The 17,352-nt window shown below is 44.5% G+C and overlaps 1 protein-coding gene across 1 annotated transcript in view; it reads left to right on the forward strand.

Moving 5' to 3' along the window:
• The window catches only part of LOC122790010 (interleukin-12 receptor subunit beta-2-like), a 1,182,445-nt gene that overhangs the window by 1,094,149 nt on the left and 70,944 nt on the right, over positions 1-17,352 (forward strand). Inside the window, exons 9-10 of the mRNA XM_044057546.1 lie at positions 5,391-5,537; positions 12,512-12,649. Of these exons, the coding sequence (XP_043913481.1) occupies positions 5,391-5,537; positions 12,512-12,649 (285 nt within the window). The remainder of the gene's footprint in view (positions 1-5,390; positions 5,538-12,511; positions 12,650-17,352) is intronic.

Genomic DNA, 17,352 nt, shown 5'->3' on the forward strand with positions numbered 1-17,352 from the left:
CAGATACTCCCCCTACAGATACCCCCATCTCTGCTGAGCTTCATTATACAAAGCCTACTTAGGGGAACATGGCCACTCCCCTTTAACCCAGAGGCAACCACCCCTCAACCCTTAGAGTATCTCTCCCAGCAAAGAGAAAATGAGAATTCCCTTCAGTCTTACTTTTTGGATTTGGACCTAAATGAAGAGGATCTAGCTTATGTGGAGGAAAATTCATTACCTTTAGGCTGGGAGACAGATAGACAGTGAAGGTACTATATCCTTGGCTGCTCTTAGAGAAGACATCTCATTCAAAGAGAGGTAACATTTTTCATGACGATCCAGGGAGGTCTGTGAATCTCAGAAAATGTACCTAGTCCAGTGTTACAGCTGTTAGTCAATGCTGCTGTATCCCTGCAATGTTCTTTTTTTTTGTTGTTGTTTTATTTAGCTGCTTAATTTGTAAACCCACTGAACAAATTGTCCCTTTTCAGGGGTGACCTGTGAGCACTGTCTGGTTAAGTAATGGTAGATACAGCTGAATAAATGCTGAATCTGGGATGACAAAGGTAAGGTACAATTGAATAAATTCTTTCACCACCCATAAAATATGCTTTTTTTATGCATGAATTTTAAGATTCCTTCATACAATAGATAATTAGTTTATATTCTTTTTATAAATCATTCTGGTAAATTCCTTATCCAGTAGACTGAATTGCCCTTTTTAACACCTTATACCGACAATAACTCACTCCATCAAGGCCTGCCCATTGTTACTGGTCATATTCTTTTAAGGCATTTAGAGCATCTAATCCTATACTGGCTTTGTCAGTTATCTTACTTTTTCTGCAAGTTTAAATGATCCCTTTGTTTAACTAATTACCAATCTCTGCGAATATTCTGGATTGCCCGGGTCATAGTCAAGGCTTTATCCTTTTATGGAAGGGGCTCAGAGGCCTTTGGACATTTGCTGTCTGTGAATCATTGTTCATGCTGGAACATTGTAGGTTGTGCCATAACATAAGTTGTTAGTGACTGGGTGCTGTTCACGTGTGAAGTAACACTGTTACTGGCACCAGGGTGGTGCAGATTAGTGGTGTAAACATGTTTCATAGTGCTGAGGCAGTGCAGTGGCATGTTGCAGCAGCAGCCATTGTTGACACTGGGTTTTTCTAGCCAGTGCTGGCATTAGGCTTGGCACTGGGCAGTATACCATGGTGTAACAGCAGCTGAAGCTGGGACTGCGCAGAGCGGTGCTGTAACAGATACAGCAGCTGGCACTGGGACTGCACAGGGCGGTGCTGTAACTCGCACAGCAGCTGATGCTGGGACTGTGAAGGGTGGTACTGTAACTGACACAGCAGTTGGTGCTGGGACTGCACAGGGTGGTGCTGTAACAGACAGAGCAGCTGGCATTGGGACTGCACAGGGTGGTGCTGTAACAAACAGCAGCTGGCACTGAGACTGCATAGGGTGGTGCTGTAACAGACACAGCAGCTGACGCTGGGACTGCTCAGGGTGGTGCTGTAACAGACAAGAGCAGCTGGTGCTGGGACTGCGCTGAGTAGTGCTATAACAGACACAGTTGGTGCTTTGACTGTGCAGGGCGGTGCTGTAACAGACAGAGCAGCTGGGACTGCACAGGGTGGTGCTATAACAGACACAGCAGCTGGAGTTGGGAGTGCACAGGGCAGTGCTGTAACAGACACAGTTGTTGGTGCTTTGTGCAGGGTGGTGCTGTAACAGACACAGTTGTTGGTGCTTTGACTGCGCAGGGCGATGCTGTAACAGACACAGTTGTTGGTGCTTTGACTGTGCAGGGTGGTGCTGTAACAGACACAGTTGCTGGTGCTTTGACTGCGCAGGGCGGTGCTGTAACAGACACAGATGTTGGTGCTTTGACTGCGCAGGGCGGTGCTGTAACAGACACAGTTGTTGGTGCTTTGACTGCGCAGGGCAATGCTGTAACAGACACAATTGTTGGTACATTGACTGCGCAGGGCAGTGCTGTAACAGACACAGTTGTTGGTGCTTTGACTGCGCAGGGCGGTGCTGTAACAGACACAGTTGTTGGTGCTTTGACTGCGCAGGGCGGTGCTGTAACAGACACAATTGTTGGTGCTTTGACTGAGCTGATCGGTCCTGTAACAGACACAGTTGTTGGTGCTTTGACTGCGCAGGGCAGTGCTGTAACAGACACAGTTGTTGGTGCTTTGACTGCGCAGGGCGGTGCTGTAACAGACACAATTGTTGGTGCTTTGACTGCGCAGGGTGGTGCTGTAACAGACACAATTGTTGGTGCTTTGACTGCGCAGGGCAGTGCTGTAACAGACACAGTTGTTGGTGCTTTGACTGCGCAGGGCGGTGCCGTAACAGACACAGTTGTTGGTGCTTTGACTGCGCAGGGCGGTGCTGTAACAGACACAATTGTTGGTGCTTTGACTGCGCAGGGTGGTGCTGTAACAGACACAGTTGTTGGTGCTTTGACTGCATAGGGCGGTGCTGTAACAGACATAGCAGCTGGCGCTGGGACTGCGCACAGCAGTGCTGTAACAGATACAGCAATTGGTTCTGGGACTGCACAGGGTGGTGCTGTAACAGACGCAGCAGCTGGCTCTGGGACTGTGCAGGGCAGTGCTGAAACAGACACAGCAGTTGGTATTTTGACTGCACAGGGCGGTGCTGTAACAGACAGCAGTTGGCACTGGGACTGTGCAGGGCGGTGCTGTAACAGACAGAGCAGCTGACGCTGGGGCTGTGTAGGGCAGTGCTGAAACAGACACAGCAGGTGGTGCTGGGACTGTGCAGGTCGGTGCTGTAACAGAATGGTGCTGAGACTGCGCAGGGCAATGCTGTAACAGACACAGCCATGGTTGCTGGGACTGCGTAGGGCAGTGCTGTAACAGACAAAACAGTTAGCGCTGGGACTGTGCAGGGTGGTGCTGTAACAGACACAGCAGCTGGCGCTGGGACTGCATAGGGCAGTGCTGTAACAGACACAGCAGTTGGGGCTGGGACTGTGCAGGGCAGTGCTGTAACAGACACAGCAGCTGGTGCTGGGACTGTGTAGGGCAGTACTGTAACAGACACAGCAGTTAGGGCTGGGACTGTGCAGGGTGGTGCTGTAACAGACACAACAGCTGGCACTGGGACTGCATAGGGCAGGGCTGTAACAGACACAGCAGCTGGCGCTGGGACTGTGTAGGGCAGTGCCATAACAGACACAGCAGCTGGCTCTGGGACTGTGCAGGGTGGTGCTGTAAAAGACACAACAGTTGGGGCTGGGACTGTGCAGGGCAGTGCTGTAACAGACACAGCAGTTAGCGCTGGGACCATGCAGGGTGGTGCTGTAACAGACACAGCAGCTGGTGCTGGGACTGCATAGGGCGGTGCTGTAACAGACACAGCAGCTGGTGCTGGGACTGCATAGGGCGGTGCTGTAACAGACACAGCAGCTGGTATTTTGACTGCATAGGGCAGTGCTGTAACAGACACAGCAGTTAGCGCTGGGACTGTGCAGGGTCGTGCTGTAACAGACACAGCAGCTGGCACTGGGACTGCGTAGGGTGGTGCTGTAACAGACACTGCAGCTGGTGCTGGGGCTGCGTAGGGCGGTGCTGTAACAGACACAGCAGCTGGTGCTGGGACTGCGTAGGGTGGTGCTGTAACAGACACAGCAGCTGGTGCTGGGACTGTGTAGGGCAGTGCTGTAACAGACACAGCAGTTAGTGCTGGGACTGTGTATGGCGGTGCTGTAACAGACACAGCAGCTGGCTCTGGGACTGTGCAGGGCAGTGCTGTAGCAGACACTGTAGCTGGCGCTGGGACTGCGTAGGGCAGTGCCATAACAGACACAGCAGCTGGCTCTGGGACTGTGGAGGGCGGTGCTGTAACAGACACTGCATCTGGTGCTGGGACTGCGTAGGGTGGTGCTGTAACAGACACAGCAGTTAGCGCTGGGACTGTGCAGGGTGGTGCTGTAACAGACAGCAGCTGGTGCTGGGACTGCGTAGGTCAGTGCTGTAACAGGCACAGCAGTTAGCACTGGGACTGCTTGGGCGGTGCTGTAACAGACACTGCAGCTGGTGCTGGGATTGCATAGGGTGGTACTGTAACAGACACAGCAGCTGGCACTGGGACTGGGTAGGGCAGTGCCGTAGCAGAAACAGCAGCTGGCGCTGGGACTGTGCAGGGCGGTGCTGTAACAGACACAGCAGTTGGGGCTGGGACTGTGCAGGGCAGTGCTGTAACAGACACAGCAGTTAGCGCTGGGACTGTGCAGTGTGGTGCTGTAACAGACACAGCAGCTGGTGCTGGAACTGCTTAGGGCAGTGCTGTAACAGACACAGCAGTAAACGCTGGGATTGTGCAGGGTGGTGCTGTAACAGACACAGCAGCTGGCTCTGGGACTGCATAGGGTGGTGCTGCAACAGACACAGCAGCTGGTGCTGGGACTGCGTAGGGCAGTGCTGTAGCAGACACAGCAGCTGGCACTGGGACTGTGCAGGGTGGTGCTGTAACAGACACAGCAGCTGGCACTGGGACTGCGTAGGGCAGTGCTGTAACAGACACAGCAGTTGGCGCTGGGACTGCGTAGGGCAGTGCTGTAACAGACACAGCAGTTAGCGCTGGGACTGTGCAGGGTGGTGCTGTAACAGACACAGAAGCTGGCGCTGGGACTGTGTAGGGCAGCGCTGTAACAGACACAGCAGTTAGCACTGGGACTGTGCAGGGTGGTGCTGTAACAGACACAGTAGCTGGCACTGGGACTGCGTAGGGCGGTGCTGTAACAGACACAGCAGTTAGCGCTGGGACTGTGCAGGGTGGTGCTGTAACAAACACTGCAGCTAGTGCAGGGACTGCGTAGGGCGGTGCTGTAACAGACACAGCAGCTGGCGCTGGGACTGCATAGGGTGGTGCTGTAACAGACACAGCAGCTGGCGCTGGGACTGCATAGGGTGGTGCTGTAACAGACACAGCAGCTGGCACTGGGACTGTGCAGGGTGGTGCTGTAACAGACACAGCAGCTGGCGCTGGGACTGTGTAGGGCGGTGCTGTAACAGACACAGCAGCTGGCACTGGGACTGCGTAGGGCGGTGCTTTAACAGACACAGCAGCTGGTGCTGGGACTGCGTAGGGCGGTGCTGTAACAGACACAGCAGCTGGCACTGGGACTGTGTAGGGCGGTGCTGTAGCAGCCTTTTTTGGCAGTAGGGTACCTGCACAGCTGAGCTGTAACGGCCATTGTGGCTGCGAGGGATTGTGCAAAGTGTTGTTCTAACAACCATTTTGGTGTTAAAGAGGTACAATGTTGTGGTTAAAAGACATGATTGGTAATACAGTGTGAGAGATTTATGAAGAGCAGTCGAAGTTTTCATAAAGTAACGGCTGATGTTCTTTCTTATTCCTAGTTCCTTCTGTCGCTCCCAGCATTTTAACGCTGATTCAGGTTGGATCAGTGGTGCAGATAGTCTGGACTGAGATACCGCTCGAGCTGCAGCATGGCTTCATTACCAACTACAACGTGTATTTATGTTCTGTGGCTCCTAAAGCAAAAGGTACCTTATATTTATTGTCACTTCCTTCTTTTTTTTCCTGTATCATTTACAGTAGAGAGTCAATTATCCAAACATCGATTATCCGAAATGTCAATTATCCGAATGCAGCCTTCCAAAGTTTTTGGGTAGGAAAAATCATAAAGTCTGAATATGGAAACATTATACATATTCGCTTGTGTGTGTTTTTTGAGCTTGTAGCCCACTTGTGTGTAAAAAATATTCTTTACTGTCTACTGGAATCACTGAATGGTTGAAAAGTGTATTACCTGTGTGCAGAAAAAACCTTTTTAGAAGTTTTTTATCCATTTCAATTACATGTTTGATTATCCGAGCAATTTGATTATCCAAACTACCCTAGGTTCCAATTAGTTTGGATAATTGACTCTCTACTGTCCTTAGATTGCATCCTTACCTCCCTGAGCAGAGTTGTCAAGAACTTTACAGAGAAGTTTGGAGAGATGTTTGAGATTCATGTCCAGATGAATTCACCTTAACAAAACTCAACGTTTTACTGAAATATTTTTGGTGATTTCATTATCTACATTCATGTTGATTCACTTCTGCTTTGCTGCACAGAGGAGGTGTGAATGCGTGACATTGTTAACTCTGTGAAGAATATAGCCTGGTATCCACAAAAAAGGTGCATTGGTAGCAGTCTAAAGCAACATATGTTTCAGTGTTGCAGTATTTCAGTGCGACTACCATTTCAGAACACTCATATATATATCTGTAATTTGATTCTATGAAACATAAGAACACAGTACAAAACCTAAGGTTGTAGAGGGCTAACATACTTCACCATTTTCCCTTGGAGTAAGTAGTTTACCTCAGTTGTTACTTGCATGCATTTTTCTGGGCAGTCACATAATTTGACCATCTACCTCTGGGTCACGGCTGAAGTGGATACTGTCCATAGCTTCTTTTTGTTCCTTCCCATTCCTTTTCATATCCTCATACACATCTGGCCGATCTCCAGGGGTGAGGTGATTACTATACAGCCGTAGAGCTTGACCTAAGAAGGGTATAGAATTTGTTAACATTAATGTCCAGATTTTTTGAGCTGGATTTATTTATTTATTTTCAGTTTGTTTGCCAGGATAATGGCAGGTAATTTGCTTCTACTACATTGGTGGGGCATCATTGAATCACGGCATGTCAGGTTGGCATTGCTTCATGCAGTTACTACCAGAGATGCCCACTTGCATCCTTTCCCACCTTAGCTCATCCATCTGAAGGCTGACTACATCAGCAGAAAAGGTAGCTTTCTGCTTTGTCACTTACAACCAGGTGGCATTGCATTTACTGGCAAGTATACCTATCTGCTCTTTAACTAGCCTCAAAGGTGGCATTAAACTTAGAACCCATGCTTTCCATGCTATCCCTTTCTCACACTAGGGTGTCGGCGTACTGAAAACCAAAGATACCCATCTGGTTCCCCTCTCGCTTCAGGCTTACAATGTAGGTAGCAACAATGATCATTATCTTCCCCTACAGGTTTCTACTTGAAGACGTACTAAATTCCATGAAGGAGGCCTGCAAAGCCAAGCACTGCATCATTATTTTGGTAGTAGAGCTACATTCGTGCAGATTTAAGGAAAAAGTTAACGGATATTTTTCAGAACATGTTTTCAAAATGTAGCTGTTCTAACTTAACTGCACTTTGCATTTCAGTGCAGACATTTAAGTATGGTGTTCGAAATGTTACCATGAACCTTGATCCAGAATGCAGCTGTTCTAAGAAATGTAAAGTGCAGTTAAGTTAGAACAGCTAAATTCTGGATCAAGGTTCATGGTAACATTTCTGGTACCATACTTAAATGTCTGCACTGAAATGCAAAGTGTGGTTAAGTATGGTGTTCGAAACATTACCATGAACCTTGATCCAGAATGTAGCTGTTCTAAGAAATGTAAACTGTAATTAAGTTAGAACAGCTAAATTCTGGATCAAGGTTCATGGTAACATTTCTGGTACCATACTTAAATGTCTGCACTGAAATGCAAAGTGTGGTTAAGTATGGTGTTCGAAACATTACCATGAACCTTGATCCAGAATGTAGCTGTTCTAAGAAATGTAAAGTGTAATTAAGTTAGAACAGCTAAATTCTGGATCAAGGTTCATGGTAACATTTCTGGTACCATACTTAAATGTCTGCACTGAAATGCAAAGTGTGGTTAAGTATGGTGGTCGAAACGTTGCCATGAACCTTGATCCAGAATGTAGCTGTTCTAACTCAACCACACTTTGCATTACAGTGCAGACATTTAAGTATGGTGTTCGAAATGTTACCACGAACCTTGATCCAGAATGTAGCTTTTCAAATTTAACTACACTTTGCATTTCAGTGCAGACATTTAAGTATGGTGTTCGAAATGTTTCCATGAACCTTGATCCAGAATGCAGCTGTTCTAAGAAATGTAAAGTGTAGTTAAGTTAGAACAGCTAAATTCTGGATCAAAGTTCATGGTAACATTTCTGGTACCATACTTAAATGTCTGCACTGAAATGCAAAGTGTGGTTAAGTATGGTGGTCGAAACGTTACCATGAACCTTGATCCAGAATGTATCTGTTCTAACTCAACCACACTTTGCATTACAGTGCAGACATTTAAGTATGGTATTCGAAATGTTACCATGAACCTTGATCCAGAATGTAGCTTTTCAAATTTAACTACACTTTGCATTTCAGTGCAGACATTTAGGTATGGTTTTTGAAATATTACCATGAACCTTTTTCCAGAATGTAACTGTTCTAACTTAAAACACACTTTGCATTTCAGTGCAGACATTTAAGTATGGTGTTCGAAATGTTACCATGAACCTTGATCCAGAATGTAGCTTTTCTAACTTAACCACACTTTGCATTTCAGTGCAGACATTTATGGTGTTCAAAATGTTACCATGAACCTTCATCCAGAATGTAGCTGTTCTAACTTAACCACACTTTGCATTTCAGTGGAGACATTTAAGTATGGTGTTAGAAATGTTACCATGAACCTTGATCCAGAATGTAGTTGTTCTAACTTAACTACACTTTGCATTTCAGTGCAGACATTTAAGTATGGTGTTCAAAATGTTACCATGAACCTTGATCCAGAATGTAGCTGTTCTAACTTAACTACACTTTGCATTTCAGTGCAGACATTTAAGTATAGTGTTCGAAATGTTACCATAAACTTTGATCCAGAATGTAACTTTTCTAACTTAACTACACTTTGCATTTCAGTGCAGACATTTAAGTGTGGTGTTCAAAATGTTACCATGAACCTTGATCTAGAATGTAGTTGTTCTAACTTAACTACACTTTGCATTTCAGTGCAGACATTTAAGTATAGTGTTCAAAATGCTACCATGAACCTTGATCCAGAATGTAGCTGTTCTAACTTAACCACACTTTGCATTTCAGTGCAGGCATTTAAGTATGGTGTTTGAAATGTTACCATGAACCTTGATCCAGAATGTAGCTGTTCTAACTTAACCACACTTTGCATTTCAGTGCAGACATTTAAATATGGTGTTCAAAATGTTACCATGAACATCGATCCAGAATATAGCTGTTCTAAGAAATGTAAAGTTTAGTTAAGTTAGAACAGCTACATTCTGGATCAAGGTTCATGGTAGTATTTCTGGTACCATACTTATACTGCATGGAAATGCAAAGTTTAGTTAAGTATGGTGTTAAAAATGTTACCATGAACCTTGATCTAGAATGTAGTTGTTCTTACTTAACTACACTTTGCATTTCAGTGCAGACATTTAAGTATAGTGTTCAAAATTTTACCATGAACCTTGATCCAGAATGTAGCTGTTCTAACTTAACTACACTTTGCATTTCAGTGCAGACATTTAAGTGTGGTGTTAAAAATGTTACCATGAACCTTGATCTAGAATGTAGTTGTTCTTACTTAACTACACTTTGCATTTCAGTGCAGAAATTAAGTATGGTGTTCAAAATTTTACCATGAACCTTGATCCAGAATGTAGCTGTTCTAACTTAACTACACTTTGCATTTCAGTGCAGACATTAAAGTATGGTGTATGAAATGCTACCATGAATCTTGATCCAGAATGTAGCTGTTCTAACTTAAAACACACTTTGCATTTCAGTGCAGGCATTAAAGTATGGTGTTAAAAATGTTACCATGAACCTTGATCTAGAATGTAGCTGTTCTAACTTAACCACACTTTGCATTTTAGTGCAGACATTTAAGTATAGTGTTCGAAATGTTACCATGAACCTTGATCCAGAATGTAGCTGTTCTAACTTAAAACACACTTTGCATTTTAGTGCAGACATTTCAGTATAGTGTTCGAAATGTTACCATGAACCTTGATCCAGAATGTAGCTGTTCTAACTTAACCACACTTTGTATTTCAGTGCAGACATTTAGGTAAGGTGTTCAAAATGTTACCATGAATCTTGATCCAGAATGTAGCTGTTCTAACTTAACCACACTTTGCATTTCAGTGCAGACATTTAAGTATGGTGCTAGAAATGTTACCATGAACCTTGATCCAGAATGTAGTTGTTCTAACTTAACTACACTTTGCATTTCAGTGCAGACATTTAAGTATGGTGTTCAAAATGTTACCATGAACCTTGATCCAGAATGTAGCTGTTCTAACTTAACTACACTTTGCATTTCAGTGCAGACATTTAAGTATAGTGTTCAAAATGTTACCATAAACTTTGATCCAGAATGTAACTTTTCTAACTTAACTACACTTTGCATTTCAGTGCAGACATTTAAGTGTGGTGTTCAAAATGTTACCATGAACCTTGATCTAGAATGTAGTTGTTCTAACTTAACTACACTTTGCATTTCAGTGCAGACATTTAAGTATAGTGTTCAAAATGCTACCATGAACCTTGATCCAGAATGTAGCTGTTCTAACTTAACCACACTTTGCATTTCAGTGCAGACATTTAAGTGTGGTGTTCAAAATGTTACCATGAACCTTGATCTAGAATGTAGTTGTTCTAACTTAACTACACTTTGCATTTCAGTGCAGACATTTAAGTATGGTGTTCGAAATGTTACCATGAACCTTGATCCAGAATGTAGTTGTTCTAACATAACTACACTTTGCATTTCAGTGCAGACATTTAAGTATGGTGTTAGAAATGTTACCATGAACCTTGATCCAGAATGTAGCTGTTCTAACTTAACCACACTTTGCATTTCAGTGCAGGCATTTAAGTATGGTGTTCGAAATGTTACCATGAACCTTGATCCAGAATGTAGCTGTTCTAACTTAACCACACTTTGCATTTCAGTGCAGACATTTAAATATGGTGTTCAAAATGTTACCATGAACATCGATCCAGAATGTAGCTGTTCTATGAAATGTAAAGTTTAGTTAAGTTAGAACAGCTACATTCTGGATCAAGGTTCATGGTAGTATTTCTGGTACCATACTTATACTGCATGGAAATGCAAAGTTTAGTTAAGTATGGTGTTAAAAATGTTACCATGAACCTTGATCTAGAATGTAGTTGTTCTTACTTAACTACACTTTGCATTTCAGTGCAGACATTTAAGTATAGTGTTCAAAATTTTACCATGAACCTTGATCCAGAATGTAGCTGTTCTAGCTTAACTACACTTTGCATTTCAGTGCAGACATTTAAGTGTGGTGTTAAAAATGTTACCATGAACCTTGATCTAGAATGTAGTTGTTCTTACTTAACTACACTTTGCATTTCAGTGCAGACATTAAGTATGGTGTTCAAAATTTTACCATGAACCTTGATCCAGAATGTAGCTGTTCTAACTTAACTACACTTTGCATTTCAGTGCAGACATTAAAGTATGGTGTATGAAATGCTACCATGAATCTTGATCCAGAATGTAGCTGTTCTAACTTAAAACACACTTTGCATTTCAGTGCAGGCATTAAAGTATGGTGTTAAAAATGTTACCATGAACCTTGATCTAGAATGTAGCTGTTCTAACTTAACCACACTTTGCATTTTAGTGCAGACATTTAAGTATAGTGTTCGAAATGTTACCATGAACCTTGATCCAGAATGTCGCTGTTCTAACTTAAAACACACTTTGCATTTTAGTGCAGACATTTAAGTATAGTGTTCGAAATGTTACCATGAACCTTGATCCAGAATGTAGCTGTTCTAACTTAAAACACACTTTGCATTTTAGTGCAGACATTTAAGTATAGTGTTCGAAATGTTACCATGAACCTTGATCCAGAATGTAGCTGTTCTAACTTAACCACACTTTGTATTTCAGTGCAGACATTTAGGTATGGTGTTCAAAATGTTACCATGAATCTTGATCCAGAATGTAGCTGTTCTAACTTAACCACACTTTGCATTTCAGTGCAGACATTTAGGTATGGTGTTCAAAATGTTACCATGAATCTTGATCCAGAATGTAGCTGTTCTAACTTAACCACACTTTGCATTTCAGTGCAGACATTTAGGTATGGTGTTCAAAATGTTACCATGAATCTTGATCCAGAATGTAGCTGTTCTAACTTAAAACACACTTTGCATTTCAGTGCAGACATTTAAGTATGGTGTATGAAATGCTACCATGAACCTTGATCTAGAATGTAGCTGTTCTAACTTAACCACACTTTGCATTTCAGTGCAGACATTAAAGTATGGTGTATGAAATGCTACCATGAACCTTGATCCAGAATGTAGCTGTTCTAACTTAAAACACACTTTGCATTTCAGTGCAGACATTTAAGTATGGTGTATGAAATGCTACCATGAACCTTGATCTAGAATGTAGCTGTTCTAACTTAACCACGCTTTGCATTTCAGTGCGGACATTTAGGTATGGTGTTCAAAATGTTACCATGAATCTTGATCCAGAATGTAGCTGTTCTAACTTAACCACACTTTACATTTCAGTGCAGACATTAAAATATGGTGTTTGAAATGTTAGTAACTTGAACCTTGATCCAGAATGCCGTTGTTCTAACTTAACTACACTTTGCATTTCAGTGCAGACATTTAAGTATGGTGTTCGAAATGTTACCATGAACATTGATCCGGGAGAATATGAAATCTGTATCTCTGCATCGACAGCTGAAGGAGAGGGGAATGTGAGTGCTGCAGTGCGTTTCAAGGTACACGTACCAGGTATGAGCAGCTTCTGACTGGCTACACAGAAAAGCACAACATGGGAGAAATGTTGTTTGATTGCATTGTAAAAAATGGAATAATTCCATTCTTTTAGGTCCCTTTGTTCTTTACTTTCTTGAAACGTTCAAAGCTGCCTTCTCCGAGACCTTGAATCCTCAGTGCAGATCACTAACAACTAGTATGGTTGCTTGATCAGACAGCAGCTGTATTTAAGGAGTCTGGGTTTGTCTGCTTTGTTGGTAGTTTCCCGAGAAATCCATAATCACTGAAAAACAACTTTGCACGTAATGCTTAGCAGATGGATCACAGTTCAGTGATATCTAATTTAGTAGCAAAGGGGTCGCAAATGAATAACTATTCATCAGGTCTACTGATATCCATCTTAGTTTTTTTGGGGGTATATATTGCAGTGATACCTGCATTTCTGTGCAGACACCCCCCCCCCCTCGCATGGACATATGAAGGAACATAGTCTCATACCTGTGCACACTGAATTGGTGAGGGGATGCGCCCACGCACCATGGATCCTCAGTATGCTGCATCATTTTGTAATGGACATGGCTGGATTTAAGGATTTATGCAGAGCAGTGGATATGTAAACCACTAGACTGTATACATCACTGCAGACATTTTCCTGGGGAGAGCTGCAGGTGCATATAGTTATATATCCACCTTCATGACCTTTTGGTATACTTTGAATTTAGACTGCCAGCATCACAGAACAGTACCTCACATTAGTGCCAGCCACCTGCCTGCTGAACAGAACCTCACATTAGTACCAGCCACCTGCCTGCTGAACAGTACATCACATTAGTACCAGCCACCTGCCTGCTGATCAGTACCTCACATTAATACCAGCCACCTGCCTGCTGATCAGTACCTCACATTAGTAACAGCCATCTGCCCACTGAACAGTACCTCACATTAGTGCCAGCCACCTGCCTGCTGAACAGCACCTCACATTAGTACCAGCCACCTGCCTGCCGAACAGCACTTCACATTAGTACCAGCCACCTGCCTGCTGAATAGTACCTTACATTAGTTCCAGCCACCTGCCTGCTGAATAGCACCTCACATTAGTACCAGCCACCTGCCTGTTGAACAGTCCCTCACATTAATGCCAGTCACCTGCCTGCTGAACACCGCTTCAGATTAGTGCCAGTCACCTGCCTGCTGATCAGTACCTCACATTATTACCAGCCACCTGCCCGCTGAACAGCACCTCACATTAGTATCAGCCACCTGCCTGCTGATCTGTACCTCACATTATTACCAGCCACCTGCCCGCTGAACAGCGCCTCACTTTAGTACGAGCCACCTGCCTGCTGAACAGTACCTCACATTAGTGTCAGCCACTTGCCTGCTGTACCTCACATTAGTACCAGCCACCTGCCTGCTGATCAGTACCTCATTAGTACCAGCCACCTGCCTGCTGAGCAGTACCTCACATTAGTACAAGCCACCTGCCTGCTGAACAGTGTCTCACATTAGTATCAGACAATTGGCCACTGAACAGTACCTCACATTAATAAAAGCCACCTGCCTGCTGATCAGTACCCCACATTAGTACCAGACACCTGCCTGCTGAACCACACCTCACATTAGTACCAGCCTCCTGCCTGCTGAACAGTACCTTACATTAGTACCAGCCACTTGGCTGCTGTACCTCACATTAGTACCAGCCACCTGCCTGCTGAATAGTACCTCACATTAGTACCAGCCACCTGCCTGCCGAACAGCACCTCACATTTGTACCAGCCGCCTGCCTGGTGAACAGTACCTCACATTGGTGTCAGCCACCTGCCTGCTGAACAGTGCTTTACACTAGTACCAGCCACCTGCCTGCTGAACAGCACCTCACATTAGTACCAGCCACCTGCCTGCTGATCAGTACGTCACATTAGTACCAGCCACCTGCCTGCTGATCAGTACCTCATATTAGTATCAGCCGCCTGCCTGCTGATCAGTACCTCACATTAGTACCAGCCATCTGCCCGCTGAACAGCACCTCACATTAGTGCCAGCCACCTGCCTGCTGAACAGCACCTCACATTAGTACCAGCCACCTGCCTGCCGAACAACACTTCACATTAGTACCAGCCACCTGCCTGCTGAACACACCTCACATTAGTACCAGCCACCTGCCTCCTGAACAGTACCTCACAATAGTACCAGCCACCTACTTGCTGAACAGCACGTCACATTAGTACCAGCCACCTGCCTGCTAAACAGCATCCCACATTAGTACCAGCCACCTGCCTGCTAAACAGCACCTCACATTAGTACCAGCCACCTGCCTGCTGAATAGTACCTTACATTAGTTCCAGTCACCTGCCTGCTGGACAGCACCTCACATTAGTACCAGCCACCTGCCTGCTGATCAGTACCTCACATTATTACCAGCCACCTGCCTGCTGAACAACACCTCACAGTATTACCACCCACCTGCCCACTGAACAGCACCTCACTTTAGTACCAGCCACCTGCCTGCTGAACAGTATCTCACATTAGTGCCAGCCACCTGCCTGCTGAACAGCACTTCACATTCGTACCAGCCACCTGCCTCCTGAACAGCACCTCACATTAATACCAGCCACTTGCCTGCTGTACCTCACATTAGTACCAGCCACCTGCCTGCTGATCAGTACCTCATTAGTACCAGCCACCTGCCTGCTGAACAGTACCTCACATTAGTACAAGTCACCTGCCTGCTGAACAGTGTCTTACATTAGTACCAGCCACCTGGCCACTTAACAGTACCTCACATTAATACCAGCCACCTGCCTGCTGATCAGTAACCCACATTAGTACCAGACACCTGCCTGCTGAACAGCACCTCACATTAGTACCAGCCTCCTGCCTGCTGAACAGTACCTCACATTAGTACCAACCACTTGCCTGCTGTACCTCACATTAGTACCAGCCATCTGCCTGCTGAATAGTACCTCACATTAGTACCAGCCACCTGCATGCCGAACAGCACCTCACATTTGTACCAGCCACCTGCCTGCTGAACAGTACCTCACATTAGTGCCAGCCACCTGCCTGCTGAACAGCACCTCATATTAGCACCAGCCACCTGCCTGCCAAACAGTACCTCACATTAGTATCAGCCACCAGCCTGTCGGACAGCACCCCACATTAGTACCAGCCACCTGCCTGCTGAACAGCACCTCAGATTATTACCAGCCACCTGCCTGCCAAACAGTACCTCACATTAGTGCCAGCACCTGCCTGCTGAACAGCACCTCACATTAGTACCAGCCACCTGCCTGCTGAACAGTACCTCACATTAGTGTCAGACGCCTGCCTGCTGAACAGCACCTCACATTACTACCAGCCACCTGCCTGGTGAACAGTACCTTACATTAGTACCAGCCACCTGCCTGCTGAACAGTACCTCACATTAGTACCAGCCACCTGCCTGCTGAACAGCATCTCACATTAGCACCAGCCACCTGCCTGCCAAACAGTACCTCACATTAGTACCAGCCACCTGCCTGCTGAACAGCGCCTTACGTTAGTACCAGCCTCCAGCCTGCTGAACAGTACCTCACATTAGTACTAGCAACCTGCCTGCCACTCTCTTCAGGAACATTGCAGGTCATGATCAGGGGGACAGCAGGTTTCAGCTATTTGTGCCGATTATGCATTTTAATTAAATAATCAAATGCAATGACGCTGATAAAGGGTGTAAACAAGTTTTGTCTGACCTACAGGATTAGATATGTTGCTTGTCCCTGCACTTCCCACACCACCAGCAGTTTATCACCACTCAAGCTGCACCATAACTAATGTCTCCCTTTCAGGCATGTGAGACTCCTAATTCTAAGTGCACTGAGCATGACAAATAATCTGAAATCTAACAATAAATGCAGCTTATGTTGAATTTCACTGTAACATAATTAAACCTGTTTTGCAGTTGGGTGTGCCACCCTTGCTCTTCTGACACAGGGATTGTGCCCAGCGCTTCTGCTGACTGCAAAGTTGCTGTATTTCAGAGAAGGGGGACCCTCTGAGATGCTCCTGTTTTGCACTTTATTTTCCTGTATTTGCATGAATGTTCCTCCTGTTCTGAGGATTGCTGTTGCAGTGCACACAACTTCAACAGGCACTTCTAACTACAACTAAGTGGACCCACCTGTTGCTCTAGGGGGTATGAGCTACCTAAATCTGGTAGCGTCTAAGCCCTACAATGTAGAACCTCCACTGCTGAAAACACATAACTGCGTAAAAAAAAAAAAAAACAAATAAAATGAAAGTACACTTAAATGTAGAAAAAATAACCACATAAAAAAACAAAATGACATGAAGTGGAACATTAAAAGGAAAACATTTATTTATTGCTTTTGTTTATTTGGAAAGTCCAACTGGGGACAAGTCCCAATTTCAGTGGTGAAATGCTCCATTTTACAGAATGAGTAGCAGGCAATTATACAAGATTTACATAATTAATGTACATACATAGACTAGTAATAATATGACAGTTAATCAAAAAGTAAATGCACATACATAGAATAGTAAATGTACATACATAAAATGGTACAGACAGAGTAGTATATGTACATGTGTAGAATAGTAAATGTACATACGGAGAATAGTAAATGTACATACATAAAATGGTAAATGTACAGACATAGAGTAGTAAGTGTACAGACATAGAATAGTAAATGTACATGTCTAAAATGGTAAATGTACAG

The sequence above is a fragment of the Protopterus annectens genome, chromosome 15.part0 (assembly GCF_019279795.1).
Source record: "Protopterus annectens isolate FY-2018-M chromosome 15.part0, PAN1.0, whole genome shotgun sequence".
In the NCBI taxonomy this organism is placed as follows: domain Eukaryota; kingdom Metazoa; phylum Chordata; order Ceratodontiformes; family Protopteridae; genus Protopterus; species Protopterus annectens.